This window comes from Melopsittacus undulatus, chromosome 12 (assembly GCF_012275295.1).
Source record: "Melopsittacus undulatus isolate bMelUnd1 chromosome 12, bMelUnd1.mat.Z, whole genome shotgun sequence".
In the NCBI taxonomy this organism is placed as follows: domain Eukaryota; kingdom Metazoa; phylum Chordata; class Aves; order Psittaciformes; family Psittaculidae; genus Melopsittacus; species Melopsittacus undulatus.
Window position 1 is genome coordinate 3,043,218 of NC_047538.1, and position 14,600 is coordinate 3,057,817.

General features: G+C 47.0%; 1 protein-coding gene across 4 annotated transcripts in view; it reads right to left on the minus strand.

Annotated features, from left to right (window-relative positions):
• The window catches only part of SPEN (spen family transcriptional repressor), a 66,145-nt gene that overhangs the window by 42,418 nt on the left and 9,127 nt on the right, over positions 1–14,600 (minus strand). For 3 of the 4 annotated variants that reach the window (XM_034068057.1, XM_034068059.1, XM_034068058.1), the window contains exons 2-3: positions 4,509–4,829; positions 688–1,164 (exon numbers count right to left, since the gene is read on the minus strand). In XM_034068057.1, coding sequence (XP_033923948.1) covers positions 688–1,164; positions 4,509–4,829 — 798 coding nt within the window. Of the gene's footprint in view, positions 1–687; positions 1,165–3,184; positions 3,257–4,508; positions 4,830–14,600 lie in introns of those variants that run through there. The other variant, XM_031045723.2, reaches the window with a different exon arrangement.

The window sequence follows — 14,600 nt, forward strand, 5'->3', positions numbered from 1 at the left end:
AAATATCCATGAGACATGCCAACATGTCCTTTCAAATTAGTACCAGAATTCCAACGATTAGCTTTAGCTCTTTTTTTCTCCCCCTGTAGTAGTTTATAAAGCCACAGCAAAGCACAACCAAGGCCGTGGGTGTTATCACTAGGAAATGCACACTTGGATTTATGATTTCTTTCTAATTCTTCCAAGTCTGCAGTTTTTGCTGCGAGGCAACAGGGGAAAAAATGGAACAGATCAACCTTGGAACACATCAACCTTGGAAATGTTGGCGGCCACAGGAACAAGAGGAAACTGAATGCCACCATCCATCATTTCCCAAAGTGTTTTACAGCACGTCCTGTAAAATGTAGTTGACCTTAAAACTTGCTCATTCCTTCACTTGGCAAACAAAAGAGCTCCCCGCTCCTCACACAGACAGGCAGCATCCGTGCACCCCACGCTTCCCAGCCAGTGCCTGACGGATGCTGCGCAGATCCACCATGGAAAATAATTAACCACGGCAACACCATTCTCCTCAGATCCGTTTCATGCCAACTCAGCCTTTCTGCCTTTCACACCACTTTACTTCTACACCAGTAACACTTTGCCACCAAACACCTTCTATTTGACAGCCCTGGCTCACAACTCCACACCGTGCCTCGGAAACAACCCACAACACCCAGAGAACGGTCGCTCTGTGTCGGGGCCTACCTGTCGCTGCTGGTACTGCTGCTGCTGCTGATGGAGTCGCTGCTGGAAGACCTGCTCCGGGAGCCGCTGCCGCTGGGGGAGCGGGTGGGTCTGGCTGCCTGGCTGGCCAGGCGCTGTGGGGACTGTGTCCTGGACTGCGATGAGTGCGGCGACCGGCTCCTGCTGTGCTGGTAATTCCTCTCCGGCCTTCTGCCTCGTACCTCCCGTGTAATATCATCCCTGTAGATATCCCTGTGTACCACACTGGGCAATGTAAACTGCTCCCGGGCCCTAGGTTCGTAACGGGGGTCGTGAGCATCAAAACGGTTTGGACTTCGACTCCGAGAAGTATAATAGAGCCCGTGTTGTAAAGTCCGCTCTCGAGGATCTCTATAGTAATCCTGATCGTAATGTCTCGTCCGATCAAATCCTCCCGTCCCCCGCTCATGGTGTCCATAGGCACTATGTTCATAAGCACGCTCCCTGTTATCTGAAGCCCTGCATTTAGGAAGGGGGGAAAAATATTCCATCAGAAAGGGGCAAGCACAACTCCAAGCAAATCATGCAAACATTCACGTCAGCACTGGACTTATTTTTGCCACTGCTTCTTCACTAAACAGCAATAACCTATCAAGCAAACGCTGACAAACTTAAAAACATCTTACTTGGCTCCAAAGTTATATTCATATACAATCAAGCTGAGCAATCATCTTGTTTTGATCACAGTATTGGGCTTTCATGACCAGCATCTTGCCTGCACAGGGAAAAAAATATCACTTGTTCCAGTGCAGAATCCTCATTTAAGTTGTGGTGTTTTTTCTTTTAAAGTCAATAAAAAAGAAAAATTTCATGTTTGTGGACATCAAAATTAACATTTTTTTTCTTTTCCCTTCATTTTTGCTTAAGAGCTTCAAGAAAAATTCTGGAATTTGCTCATTACTGGAGCTCTTCTCATTATCCTTCTGCAAAAATGGCATGGCAAGGTGGGCAGTAGCCATGAAAGCCTCCGTGCAAAGCATGACCCAAAGGTAAGAAGCTGCTTTCAAAACGGGTAGCACAACCCAGAGAGAAGACCCAGAAAATTAGGGGGTTTCTTGCTGCTGTTCTAAAGCAGTTCATCCTCTCAGAGGGAATTTTGCTGTTATCAGGCTGCTACACTCCATTCTCATCAGCTAAAAGAACATCTTGATCCCTAATGTCAGGATACCTCAATTCTAGGATGCAGGCCCCCAGAAGATACTAAAACTCTGTGTAAAGAGTGGGAATTACATTTCTCAGCAGGTACTTTTGTTTGTTGAGTCTGCTGTTACTATTGCCATCACATAATTTACACCCTCTCCAGCTGCTCTCAAGGAGCTACAGTCCATTTTGTTTTGGTATTTCAAACATTTTGTACATCAATTGAGAAAGGCTCCATGTTCTCAGAAAGTTCTTGTGATCTCTCAAATAAAGAGGCAGCAAAACTGACAGGTAAAAGTTAAAAGAGCATCACAAATAGTTTAGTTGTCTAATTTAGACAAGCACCGGGAGGGTACGCCTGAGTTACAACCACAGAATGAAAGAATCGAGAATGATCACATTCAGGGTTTAAAAAATACTTGTAAAATTCCAAGTATGTCACTGTGGGCAAAGTTAATTTAAGAATTTAATTATCCATCACATGAAGGACATTTCAACCTTTTTTTTATTCAGCCTTCTCTGATTCTTCCTTCAGAATCAATTATTAGTCACTTCAATCCCCTGAATCCTAATAACCCACTTCTGCCTCGTGCTTCCTCCTCCTCTCCTGCATCACAGCTCTGTCTTCTATTTAAAATGGCAGCAGCAGTGCAGGTAGCTTTCAAGAACTGAAAATGGGATTTGAAGCTTTTTCCATTAGCATCTCGGGAAGTTCCCTCCATTCCTCCTCCAATGAATCACTAGATCCTTAATGCTCTAAATATATTCACCCTCTGTTGTTAAATCATATCTCATTTTTAAGCTTTCTACAGAGCTAGTTCATATTTTGCCTGCATTTTTCCTCTCAAATTATATATAAGCAGCTACCCAACCAGTGCAATACAACATTATTCTCTTATACATCCATTCAAAATTCATTGTTGCCTTTCTATTTGCATTATCTCTTGCTCGCAACAATGGCATTTTGGCTTTCAGGATCTGGCACAGAAACATGTCTCTTCCCCCCCCCTTCTGAAGGACCAAGATCAACAATTTTATATCAACCATTGCATTTAGCATCTTACTGAGTGTTAATCAGTGAAAGCTGCTTTAATGAGGTAAGAGAAAAAGCAGTATTTTCTAGAGGGTTACTGCTATACAGCTGACATAAAAGAACAAAGTCCTTATCCATGAGAAGGACACAGAAGACAGACAGAGGAGCTAGCAGAGCTGGAAATCTAACAGCTACAGTGCTTCTGGATTTATCTATTAGTACTAAGTACTACTGGAGTTAGTGGAAAGAGAGGGTTTGACTTGGGTTAGGAGAGGGGCTAAGATACACAGGGCAGGACATACCAACCTTTTCCAAGTGTGGAAACACGACCTATATTCCCAATTAAATCTAGGGAGAGAATTGTGAACATAACTTCCCCAATTTTGGCCCCTCTTACAGGGGTAATCCACCTTCTTAATGGGCAAGGGTGTCAAATGATATTTTAGATGAACCAACAAGAAAAAAATTTTAAAAAATCTTAGTGACAAGACAAAAAAAAAAGAAAAAAAAAGAGAAAAAAAAAGGAAAATTCCACTGGAAGGAAGCAGTCCCAGACTGAAACCGTAACTCTGAAACCCCCAGACTTCTTTCTTGAGACAGTAGGCACTTAAATAGATCCATTACTTTAATTTCCAGCCCTACGTCTGAATCAAGCAGCTGGTAGAAGATCACCCAATGCTGCAGGGCTCTCATCGCTGCTGGCCAGCAGGCATCCTCTGTAACCTTTGTAACCATCCAGCCCAGTCATTTTGCACTGGTGTATCCACAAACTGGTATTAGCACCACGTCCTTAAAACTAAAGTATGTTTAATGTGGAGCAGCAAAGAGCTTTTTAAGAGACTAGATAGTAATCCACTCCCCATGGCTACTGGCGTCTTGACTGTATACCATCCAATAAATTCAAGGCAGTAGTTCTTATCCCAGCATTAAAAAAAGGCTATAATTTCCAAAATTTAGTAATGTCCATCATCTCTTTTTGCCAATACCATCAGAAAGAATAATCCCAATAACTTGGAAATGATGTAGATCCAAAATGGAACCATCACAAGCTGCCTTCGGTCTTCTCCATCCAAGCGTTATCTCCATGGCTAAGTGTTGTCTGTAGAATCCAAGGGGCTGTATCATTAGTCTACTAGGAATTTTGTGGTGAGAATCCAATTAACATACCCACTGCGTATAGTGAGAGCTGAGAACTAGGCATTGAGCTTTCACAGAATTTTAGGTTCTAGTATTCCGAAGATACTCCACAGAGAACTTCACCACATGTTGTAGAGTAAGATAGCTCCATCTGGCAGCAGGGATACATCCGAGCAAGGCCTTAATATTATCCAAGAAATGGAATCATTACTTTAGAAAAGAGTAACTCCAATATCGATGCTGGCCAAAGGAAATCTTCCATCTTAAAACCACCTTATTTCAAGTGTAGATATCCAACCAGCTGCGGAAAACATCCTCTATGGATCCACAAGGTACCAGCCACTGGGATAGAAATCACTTCCGTTTCCAACCCAAAATAGGAAACATAGATAATTCCCAAAATTTTAAATCCATCTGGGGGCCCTAGATACGAGTTTGTGTTTCTCACCATATCAAATACAAAATACCTGCCTAGAGAAACCTTGGAACTTACCCATCAAGTCTCCGCTCATAACGTCCTTCCCGTGCATGAAGCGATGGGGGGGGGCCGTAAGTGGGCCCCCCACCACCTCCTCTGAACCCAGAAACCTCTCTACTACGAGATGCTATGGAAACTGTATCATCCAATCCCCGAGCAGCACTGGGAATGGTTCCTGGTTCATTATAATCCGTCCGGAGGTCTCTATCTCCCATTTTGTTGACAGAGTTGTGTGCCTTCTGCGCACTTTTGATGTCCACAAAATCCACAAACGCTGCCACTCCACCTTCCGACCCCCTCTTAGGGAGGATTTTGACACTTTCGACACGTCCATATCTGGAAGAAAAGCAAAGCAGAGCAGGAATATTAGTGCTGGTGGAAATAGCCCGTGATTAATAACACTGCCTCCTGCAAAATCAACATCCATTTCCAACCGTTTGCCCTTCCCACGCGGCAGGAAAATCAATCGCGAAGCGCAGCGGAGATTGGCAGAGGTGTTTTCAGAAAGGGAAAAAGCCATTTGTGGAGGGGAAAAAGCCATTTTAGCTTTCCATTACTGCATTTCAACCTCCTCCCTTTCGGTTGCTTACCGCAAGATCACCCTTTTTATAACAACAGAGCTGGAGGAACAGAAAGTGTCTGCAATTAGAGCAGCCCTTCTCACTTCTGATCTGATGAGCAAGACACAATTAAAACAAAACTGTGTCACCATCAGTTACAAATATAACGACATCCTGATGATTTTCTTCAGAAAACGACCTTGACACAGCAATTCCACTACTCCCATCTATATTTAATCCATTCAGCACTGAAACAAGAGTCTTCATTCTACTCCTTGCTTCTGATCTCAAACCTAGGCACCCCTGGGCCAGGCTGCAGCTCAGACCCCCCACCATGGACCAGGAAGCACAACAGGGACACTGAGGAACGCTGATGGGAATGTGACACCACCCTGTTGAATGTATGTCAAGTTACTGCAACTCAGGCGCAAACAGATGAGTAAATGTCTACGTAAAACAAACAATAAACCCAAAATCGCCTGTGCACACAAGAAAACCTGACATAAAGATGTTGCTACACAACTCGTGTCAACTCATAACACAAAGGATAAAACTGTAAGTATGAACACAGCCACAGCCAAGAGCTGCAGGTCACGTTTTGGTTGCTCCTTTCACCTAGATTTTGAGCAAAGCAGGTTAAATGCCTTTAATTAATAAATCCATGAGAAAAAGAGGCCAAAAGCATCTTTTTGAGCGCACTGACAAACTGACACACAAATATAGAACTGATCAAGGATTTCTTGTGAAGACTATGAATAATTCCTCATACCTTCCTGTTCACGGAGGCAGCACGATGCTGAATAGCCATAAGCAAATCTTAGACAAGGTGATTTGAGCTGTACATGGAGGGAGAAGCTCCCTCAGCCGCCTGTCTGTGGAGTACACATGGCTTTCCACACACCTTCCCATCTCCCCATTGTTGTGGGATGACTAATCCCTGAATAGGATTTGAGAGCCTGCCTGCCTGACTGCTGCCTTCCCCTTCCAACCTGACCTACTAGACTCTCTATCTAATCTGCTTTGGATTTACACCTCATCTTTCTCTGGGTTGTACTCCACCAAACACAGTACACACTATCTGTTAAGGAATAGGTGCAGAAATGAGCATCTTTCACGTCAAAAGTGCCACATTAGGCACAAAAAGGTAAAGTTGCCCCAAAGCTGTTCAGAGCAAAGCTTGCTGCCTTTGTCCTCATGGGTACAGCACAGTGATGGTAACTCTCAGGAGTCTCCTAACCTGTGATGCACTGGTTAGTTTTCACTCTAATTAAAAGCTGCAACGAGCAAGTAATAGCAAATGGCACTGCAAGGAAGATACTTCTCAGTCTACACTCTTCTGAAGCTGGATATGGTTATATCTTGCCTTGAAGGCAAGATGAGAAAGACCAGAAAAGTAATGGATATGGTCACTAAAATCTGTGTGAGGGAAAAAGGGACATGGCAAGTGTAAAGAGAGAAGAAACAGGCAAGGAAGAAGGGGGAAGGAAAACAGAAAAGTGCCTATTTGAAAATAAGCACTTATAAACTACGAGAAATATGAAAATAATCAAGTATCTTTGTTAGCATCAACCTCTAACGTGTGTTTCAGCACTAATCCTCCACATACAGCAAAGAGAAGATGTCAGAGCACAAAGTGCTCCAACTCTTGACACCCACTGACTTTTCTCCTAAGCAGAGCAGGTACAGAGCGACTGGTTACAACACATACCTTCCTCCTGCTCCTTGTTGACATGTTCTCTTTCTGGCAACACCAGCCCATACCTGGTGTATGGTAGGAGAGGAATTAGCATTTTTGATCACACCAAAAACCCAAAATCCCAATTGACCTTCCTCCTGCTGACTTCCTATGCAGTGCTGCCTGCCATGTCCATCAGACATGGGCTCAGAACGCATTCCCTTTCCGCTCACTGTCCCGGCAGTGCTTTCACTTCCCTGTTCTGAAACCCTATCACGTATGTGTTGTTGTAACACCTACACAGACAGACCTCGATTATCTTTCCTTTTGCTGCACAACATCCAGAATGCATTCAATGTTCAAGTATTTGAGCTAATGCTGCTAAGAGAGCACGGAAGATGCAGAATATTCATGTAATGTGCTCCCCATGGACCAACAAATTCACCCAACACACACCCAGTTCTTTTGGATAAGGCTTCATTTTTCGATTGGGAAAAGTACATTTTGGTTGCCGTTAATGTAAAGATTTATTCTAATAAAATATTATTTTACTGTTTTTTCTCTAAATAAGGAACGGGTGGGGAAGGCTCCTCCTGTATCCCACTGCAGTCCTAAGTCCCCCCACTCATTTTAACCCACCCGTTACCCATCCACGCAGACACTGCCGTGTTTTGTGCCCTGCACCGCACCCTTGATGCGCCCCGAGGCTAATCTGTGACAATCGTCTTTGCTGAAAGCGGGAGCAGCCTGGGGGAGGAGAAAGGGAGCAGGAAAAGGGGGGGATAAAAGAAACGCGGGCAGCAGCAGCGAGCCCTGCGCACTCAAGGACAGCTGCTGCAGAGGAAGGGTTGCATCCTCCTTGCCCCAGCGTGGTCCTGTGATTACACACATCCGCGGTCCCCCACCGCGAGCATTAATCCGTCTGGTGATCCGGCCCGTCCCCACCCATTGGCATCTCTCCGAGCTGCTCCCGTCTTGGCAGATGCTGCCGGGAGGAGGACTGACTGCATCGAGGGGAGAGGAGGGGGGATCTGCAGTGCTGCATCACCGCACGGGTTTACTGCAGCAGAATAATACATTACAGGAGGTAAAAAAACACAACCCATGATTCTGTCTGGAATCCGTTCCCTGGATCCACGTTAAGATGGAGGCGAACGCGCTCCGAGGAGCAACCTTTGTCCGGATGCCGAGGGCTGGGAAGAGGGGACAAAAGACCAGGGCAGGCATCGCTGCGACCTTTGGTAACGCTCGCAGAGCAGCTCCTCTGCCCCTCACCTCCTATCTCTGTACCTGTGCGTCAGCCCTTTCCAAGAAGGCTGCGTTTTGCAATCGCTGGCAGACAACAAAGAGGCGCTTTCGCTCGGCTCCGAACCCGCAGCCCTAAGGAAAACAAGGCTTTCAGAGCCTATTCCCTCATGCTGGTTAATCATTTGCTCCATTCCATAAGGATTTTCAACGGGGTTTTACAGTCCAGCCGAAGCAGAGGAGACGAGGATGCATGGGAGCCGTTGGTGTCACCGAGCCCCTCCACCAGCACCCGGCTGTAAACACAGAGCCAGCGGCCCTTTCAGAGCAGGAAAGTTGCTGGATAATCACTGCTCCGACAAAGCCATGCTAATCCCGCTTTCAGACAAAGGGAAGGAATTCAGAACTTAAGTATTATCGGTTTATTCACTGCAGATCAAAGCACCTCTGTATTCAAGCAGCTGAAACGTCTCTGCGCTCTTGGCATGGCTTCTTGGCATGTTTCTCTCACTCTCCAGCCCTTCTTCCTCCTCCCCAGCTCGTCTTCTCCTTGGGAAGCACAACCTCTGTCAACGCCAGGCCAGGCTGGTTCCTCCTCCCCAGGGCCAACGTGTGGCACAGACACAGCCACAGACCCCTCACCCTGAACCCTCAGCACCCTTCTGGCCTTCTCATTTCTAACCAATCATTTCATCCCAGGTACCTGCTCCAAACCCTGACTCTTCTACACAGGCTCTGCTATTCCCAAGGGAAAGCACTTCCTAAACAAAGGATGGACTGTGAGAAAGCTGACAGCTTTCAAACATAATTTAACTGCAGCACAAGGATGAGGATCTTTATGAGTTGGTATCTGTATGACAGGAAAAGAGAGGCTGAAATCAGGGGAGATTTTGGTATTTACTCAAACCAAATCCCAGCCTAACTCATGTTACCTCCCTGCTTCTCACACTGAGCTCCTCTCAGCACCTCTGATGACCTTTTTACCAGCCATTTTCACCCCACAGCACTCTGCAGGTCAGCTGCAGCCCAGTGCAAAAGACTTTGCTGTTATTTCCATTGAGAAGCCAGCACAACACTGTTCCAGAGACACTGCAAGATCAAAAACAACACAGGAGGGATTTGTGCCTCTTCCTGCACCACTCATTAAGAGCATGACCAGACAGGATGTCCTCACAGAGCCCGACATGGGAATACATTGGGTTCAGTTGGACACCTTTAGCCATGCAAGCAGCAGGATGGCTTCTCCGTGCCACGCTCCAGCTCCTTCCTCCTGCGGTGTGATACGAGCCAGGCAAGCCCTGGCCTGCGCTACTCAGTGCAGCACTCGCACAGCTTGAAGCTGCTCTGGGCCAATCCCATTCCTCTCCCTTTGTTGTGATTTCGTAACTACATAATGTGACCTGAAATAATACTTCTCCAGATGTCTGCGCCTCGCTCCTCCTTCCTAACCCTGATTCAGCCCAAACGCCCCATGCTCGGGGCTCCTCTAATCCTGCGTTTCTCCGTGTGGTTCTGCTCCAGACACAGGGAAGCACAACATGGGCAAACACTGAAGCTGCTACAAAGCAGTTGCCATCACCAGTACCATTGGGGTTTGCCACCAGGCTGCTGAAGTCTGTTCAACTCCATGACCATCAGCTCGAGGGTCCTCTGCTACCACAGACATTCACATCACCAGGGCTTAATGGTCACTGAGCTTAATATTACAAGCCTGAGCCAGCAACACCGAGGAACTTGTGTCTTTACACTGGTATTCTGAAAGAAGGAGGCACTGTGATCACAATGAGGGCATCAATAAATAAAATATAGCCCCATCATTTACTTGCCATGAAAATGGTTTACAATACTTCTAAATTTCTTTTAGAAAGGGAATTTCACATCAACAGTGATACCAGACAGTATTTTACCACCTGAGCAGCCCAGGGAATTACAGTCTGCTTCAAGTAATGCAGAGCATTCAGTTCCAACTCTGACTGTATCATCACATGCTCAGCATGGACGGAAGACTTAAGAGCTCATAGATACACAAGAATAAAGGAATTAGAGCAGAACACCACCCAAAAATGCACAGATCACATTACTGGCCTTGGGTCCTGCCATAAACCAAGCAGCTGGTCTGTAGCAGACACCAAAACCAAACACAGAGCATCACCAGCACAGGCCTGGGATGGAAACAGTGCCAGTTAACTGCGATGTATCTGGACAGAAACAACAAGCAGCACTCCAGCATCCTGGAAAACTACACTTGAAGTCACCTTCAGCAAACACAGGGAGCTGAGAGGTGATGAGGCACAACACTCATCTCTGTAGGACAATCCCAGGGAGTTTGTCAAAGGGTATCTCCAATGTGCCAGGACAAATACATCAACACACACACGGACACTGGTGGTGGGAGACCAAAAGCAGCATGATCCATGAACAACTCAACATGACTCATAACCAAGGGTCTGATCCAGGGTTGGCTGAAGGCTGGAGCCTTCCTTCCTGAGGGCCCTGGAGGACTTGGAACCAGCACACTCAGGACAGCAGAAATCAATGCAGACACATCAGTTATATATGCTGAGATTTAGAAACTGGCTCCTCAGGATTGTGGTGGAGATCCTGTGAGTATTTACCCAACACACACACAGACAGACCTGTCCTGCTCAAGAGCCTGACAGCACCATTTTGTAACCCTCCTCCAGACAGGTTTTAGTGACCAAACCCACGAGGGTACTAGCACAAAGGCTGCAGCAATGGATGGACCACTTCCAGCAGCCTCCAGAGGAGAATCAACGCATGGTATTGGCTTTCCTTATCTCCCTTCTTCCAAAGGTCAGCAACTCTTCTGTTTTTCCCAGAGTCCCAAAGCTCTCTGCTCAGTCAGGCTGGTTGTCATCACTGCCAGCACATGGGGACAGGCTGCTCCTGTGCCTTGAGGAGCTCCTCCTTGAGGGATGTCCAGCCTTCCTGAACTGCTCTGCCCTGCAGGACTGCCTCCCAAGGGATGCTGTCAACCAAGATCCTAAAGAGGCCAACGTCTGCCCTCAGGCACTCCAAGGCAAAGCTCTGGTTCTGCTGACCCTGCCTTTGACTTCTCCAAGAACTGAAAACTTCATCATTTTGTGACCACTGTGCCCAAGTCAGCCTCCAGTCACCACATCACTCACAGTCCTCTGTTCACAAACAGGTCCAGCAGGCAGCATCCCTGGCTGGCTCCCTCACCAGCTGGGTCAGGAAGCTCTCTATCACACTGTAAGAACTTCCATGGCTGTTTCCCTTCCTTTCCAACATGGTAAGTTGATGACTCCCATGAGAAGAAGGGCCTGTGATTGTGAGACTTATGCTCTTACAGGGTATTTTGTCTGCTTCTTCCTCCTGGTTGGTTGGTCTGGAACAGATTCCCACCATGGTCTCTGCCTTGTTACACCCATTACAATCAGGTACCCCAACTGTACCCATAAACAAGCCCTAGACCATCAAAACACTACTGAACTCACAGGGGTACCCCACTACCTCTCCCCCCTTGCTTATCCCTTCCAACCAATCTGTATCCATGCACTGCAGCACCTCAGTTGTGCAAGTCATCCCATCGCGCTTCCATGATGACAACTATGTCATCCTGCTGCACAACAGCTTCCAGCTCCTCCTGGTTTCTGCCAGTGCTGCCGGCATTGGTGTAGATAAACTGCTGCTTCTGTAAGAAGAAGCCATCATGAGCAGCCAGGATGGAGCTCTGGATGACCACAAGCAGGAGAATTCCTCAGTAAATGATAAATTCCCACAATGCAAGGCCTTGAACATCTTCCCAAAGGCAGGCAGAATGAGAGCTGCTCGTATCACAAGGAGCGCTGGTTTCCAGCCATACCAAGAGCAGCCCTTGTGACAGCAGTGATTCAGAAACATGCCCTAATTACCCAGCTCCCATAATCTTCTAGATTGCAATCTGAGATGCTTTTAAACCTGTTTAGAGCGATCTTTATTGGCTCCATGACCTCTGGGGGGGAAAGAAAAACCGCGTTCTTCAAGGCATTCTTCACACCTCTCCTCCTAGCAACAGGAGACCTTCAGGGAAACCTCAACATCCAGGGGTAGGAACGATGAACCGGGTCACAGAGCACAGCCAGAGCGAGTCCTCAGCACGATGCTCACAGCTCTCCCTGGACAACTCCACTGCTACACTGCGCAGGTCCCTTCACCCCCCAGCAGCACACAGGACCCCTCCACTGCCGGCTACAACCAGGGGTTTGTTAACAGACGCAGCACATGTTTCTGCCACGCACCGCAGACAGCCGGGGCTTTGTCTGCTCCCTTAATCCCTCCCAGAGAGATGACAAAGTAGGAAACCAAAAAGCTAGCACAGGCACATTCACTGCTGCTGCTCCCCCTGGTATTTAAGCACAACACGCTCGGCCGATCAGATAGTCCTGGAGATAACTCCGTGCTGAAATAAGCGCTCGCTTCTTGCCTTACAGCTCAGCTGAACGCTCCATTTTAAGACACGAAGTAAGAGCGATTCCTAATTAAGATGTTTTATTTTTGCCTTTATTGCAAAGTCAGCCTTTGGATACTGCTGAGGGATTAATGCACAAATGAAATGATTATGTCCCAGCAGAGAGGGAACAGACAGCGTATTCAAAGCAGTTTATCCACGGCTGCTGCTGTGGGCAGCAACCTTCCCATAGCCAACACATGAGGTAATGCTTCTGCAATCCCCATGACAAAAGTTTTGCCACAGATAAGCTGTTCTGGTGTGTACACATCAGGTGTAACCTGACTGTTGGTACACCCCCTCCTCGAGGTACACACCAACACCCTCACAACACCCAAAGGGGAGCCCTAGCAACATTTCAGGGTGAAGATGACAGAGGGGAGAGATGAATCCACGCTTGGGATAGTGGGATTACATCAGGCTGTATGAATAATGGAAGAGCCTCAGCTTGACCTCAGCACTCCACACACCACCTCGCTGAGCTGCACTGCACATCCTCGCCCAAGCCAGCAGCTCCCTGCAACGTCAGGCAAGCCCAGCATTGCATCAGACTGGCCACGGGCCCCAAGGCTTCTTTGTCAGGAGGCAGATCCTGACCAAGCCATAATGAAGAGCTGAACCCAAAATTCCCGAGGTGAAGCTGCCCAAGTGCAGCTGAGCCATACGAGCTGCCTGATCCCAATGCCAGGAAAGAGGCAGACCCTACGGTATTAAGTCACTTTTCCCAGCTGTCACTTCTGTACAATGAAGGATACTCACAGAGCACCCGCAGCAGGGCCCATTGCTATACATGTTATTAAAAATATAGAAATCAAAGTGGCTTTGGGAGCAGAAATAATGAAGACTCATTTCTTATGGATGCATGTCTTGAGGTGGAATTCTCTGGCGTCCAATAACTGCCAGTTCCCACTGCAGCTTTTCCCACGGTCAGGAACACCTCTCTCCCATGTGGATTCTTTAATGTCTAATAAGGGCTGCAATCTCACTGCAGCTTCTCTCTCCATGGGGCCACTAATCAAGTCTCCCTCCTCTATTAAAACCTCTTGTTTTCACACAACTCAAAGGAACATCTCATCTCTGAGACCCATGAGCATCCCCTTACCCTCAAGTTGAGCTGAAACTGGCTGATGAAGGAAGATGCATAGGCATGGCAGGATCACACTGATTCTGCTCTCCCAAGCAGATCAGAATAAATACAACTACATTTGAAGCCCAAAAAGGTTGGAAATCTGTAGAAACTCTGCGTGTTGGGCTGTGCTGTATCAAGTACAATGTGCTGTGATGCTTTATCCACCAACCTACGCAGATGCACACTACCAGGTTGCTACATGCTACACACAGAGCCCCTGAATTCCATCTCCAGGGCGAGTTTTTCTTCCAGCTCAAAGCATAATCCATAGATTTGCTTCAAAAATACCGGTGGCAATAGGCTCCATTAAGTGCTTTCTGCAGAGGAATTGCTCCAGCCTGTTCTTTTGCATGCCTGATTTTAGGATTTGTTTGGATTCAGTTTAAGAACATGCAGCATTGCAACTGCAGGGGAATCTCTCGATTAATCAAGTTTTTCATTCTTACATAAAAGGGTAATTCCCCATCTCAGCTTTGCTGCTCCAAGCCCTGCTTTGCATGTATTCGGCAGCAGATGGAAGAAAATGCAGAGTCAGAACATTATGGTCTCCCTGCCATGCTGCAGAGCACTCTCAATACGTTATCATCTCCAGGCTTTGTGGGTCTTGCTGTTGCCTGGCTCCAGAGAAACACAACCTTTACAACCTCCTCTCCAAGGTTTTGCACATTTTCCAGAAAACAGCATCCCAGTGGAAATGAAGAGACTGCCTGAGGTCTCTTAGATCATCCCAAGTGGTGGGATTGCTCTTTTTCCCCTGAACCACAACTCAGTTTGCACAAGCAACCGGCTTCAATTCAGGCTGGACAGCTTGAAATTCATTTCTAACAGAAAGCAGCCACAGATTCAAGGACTTGCAGTCAAGTCACCAACCCCAAAAGCTCCCCTGCTCCTAAAAGGTTACAATCTTGAAACCAGGGAGGACAAAAAAAGCCCCATCACCATAGAATGGTCTGGGTTGGAAGGGACTTTAAAGCTCCTCCAGCTCCAACCCCTGCCACAGGCAGGGACCCCTTCCACTGGAGCAGCT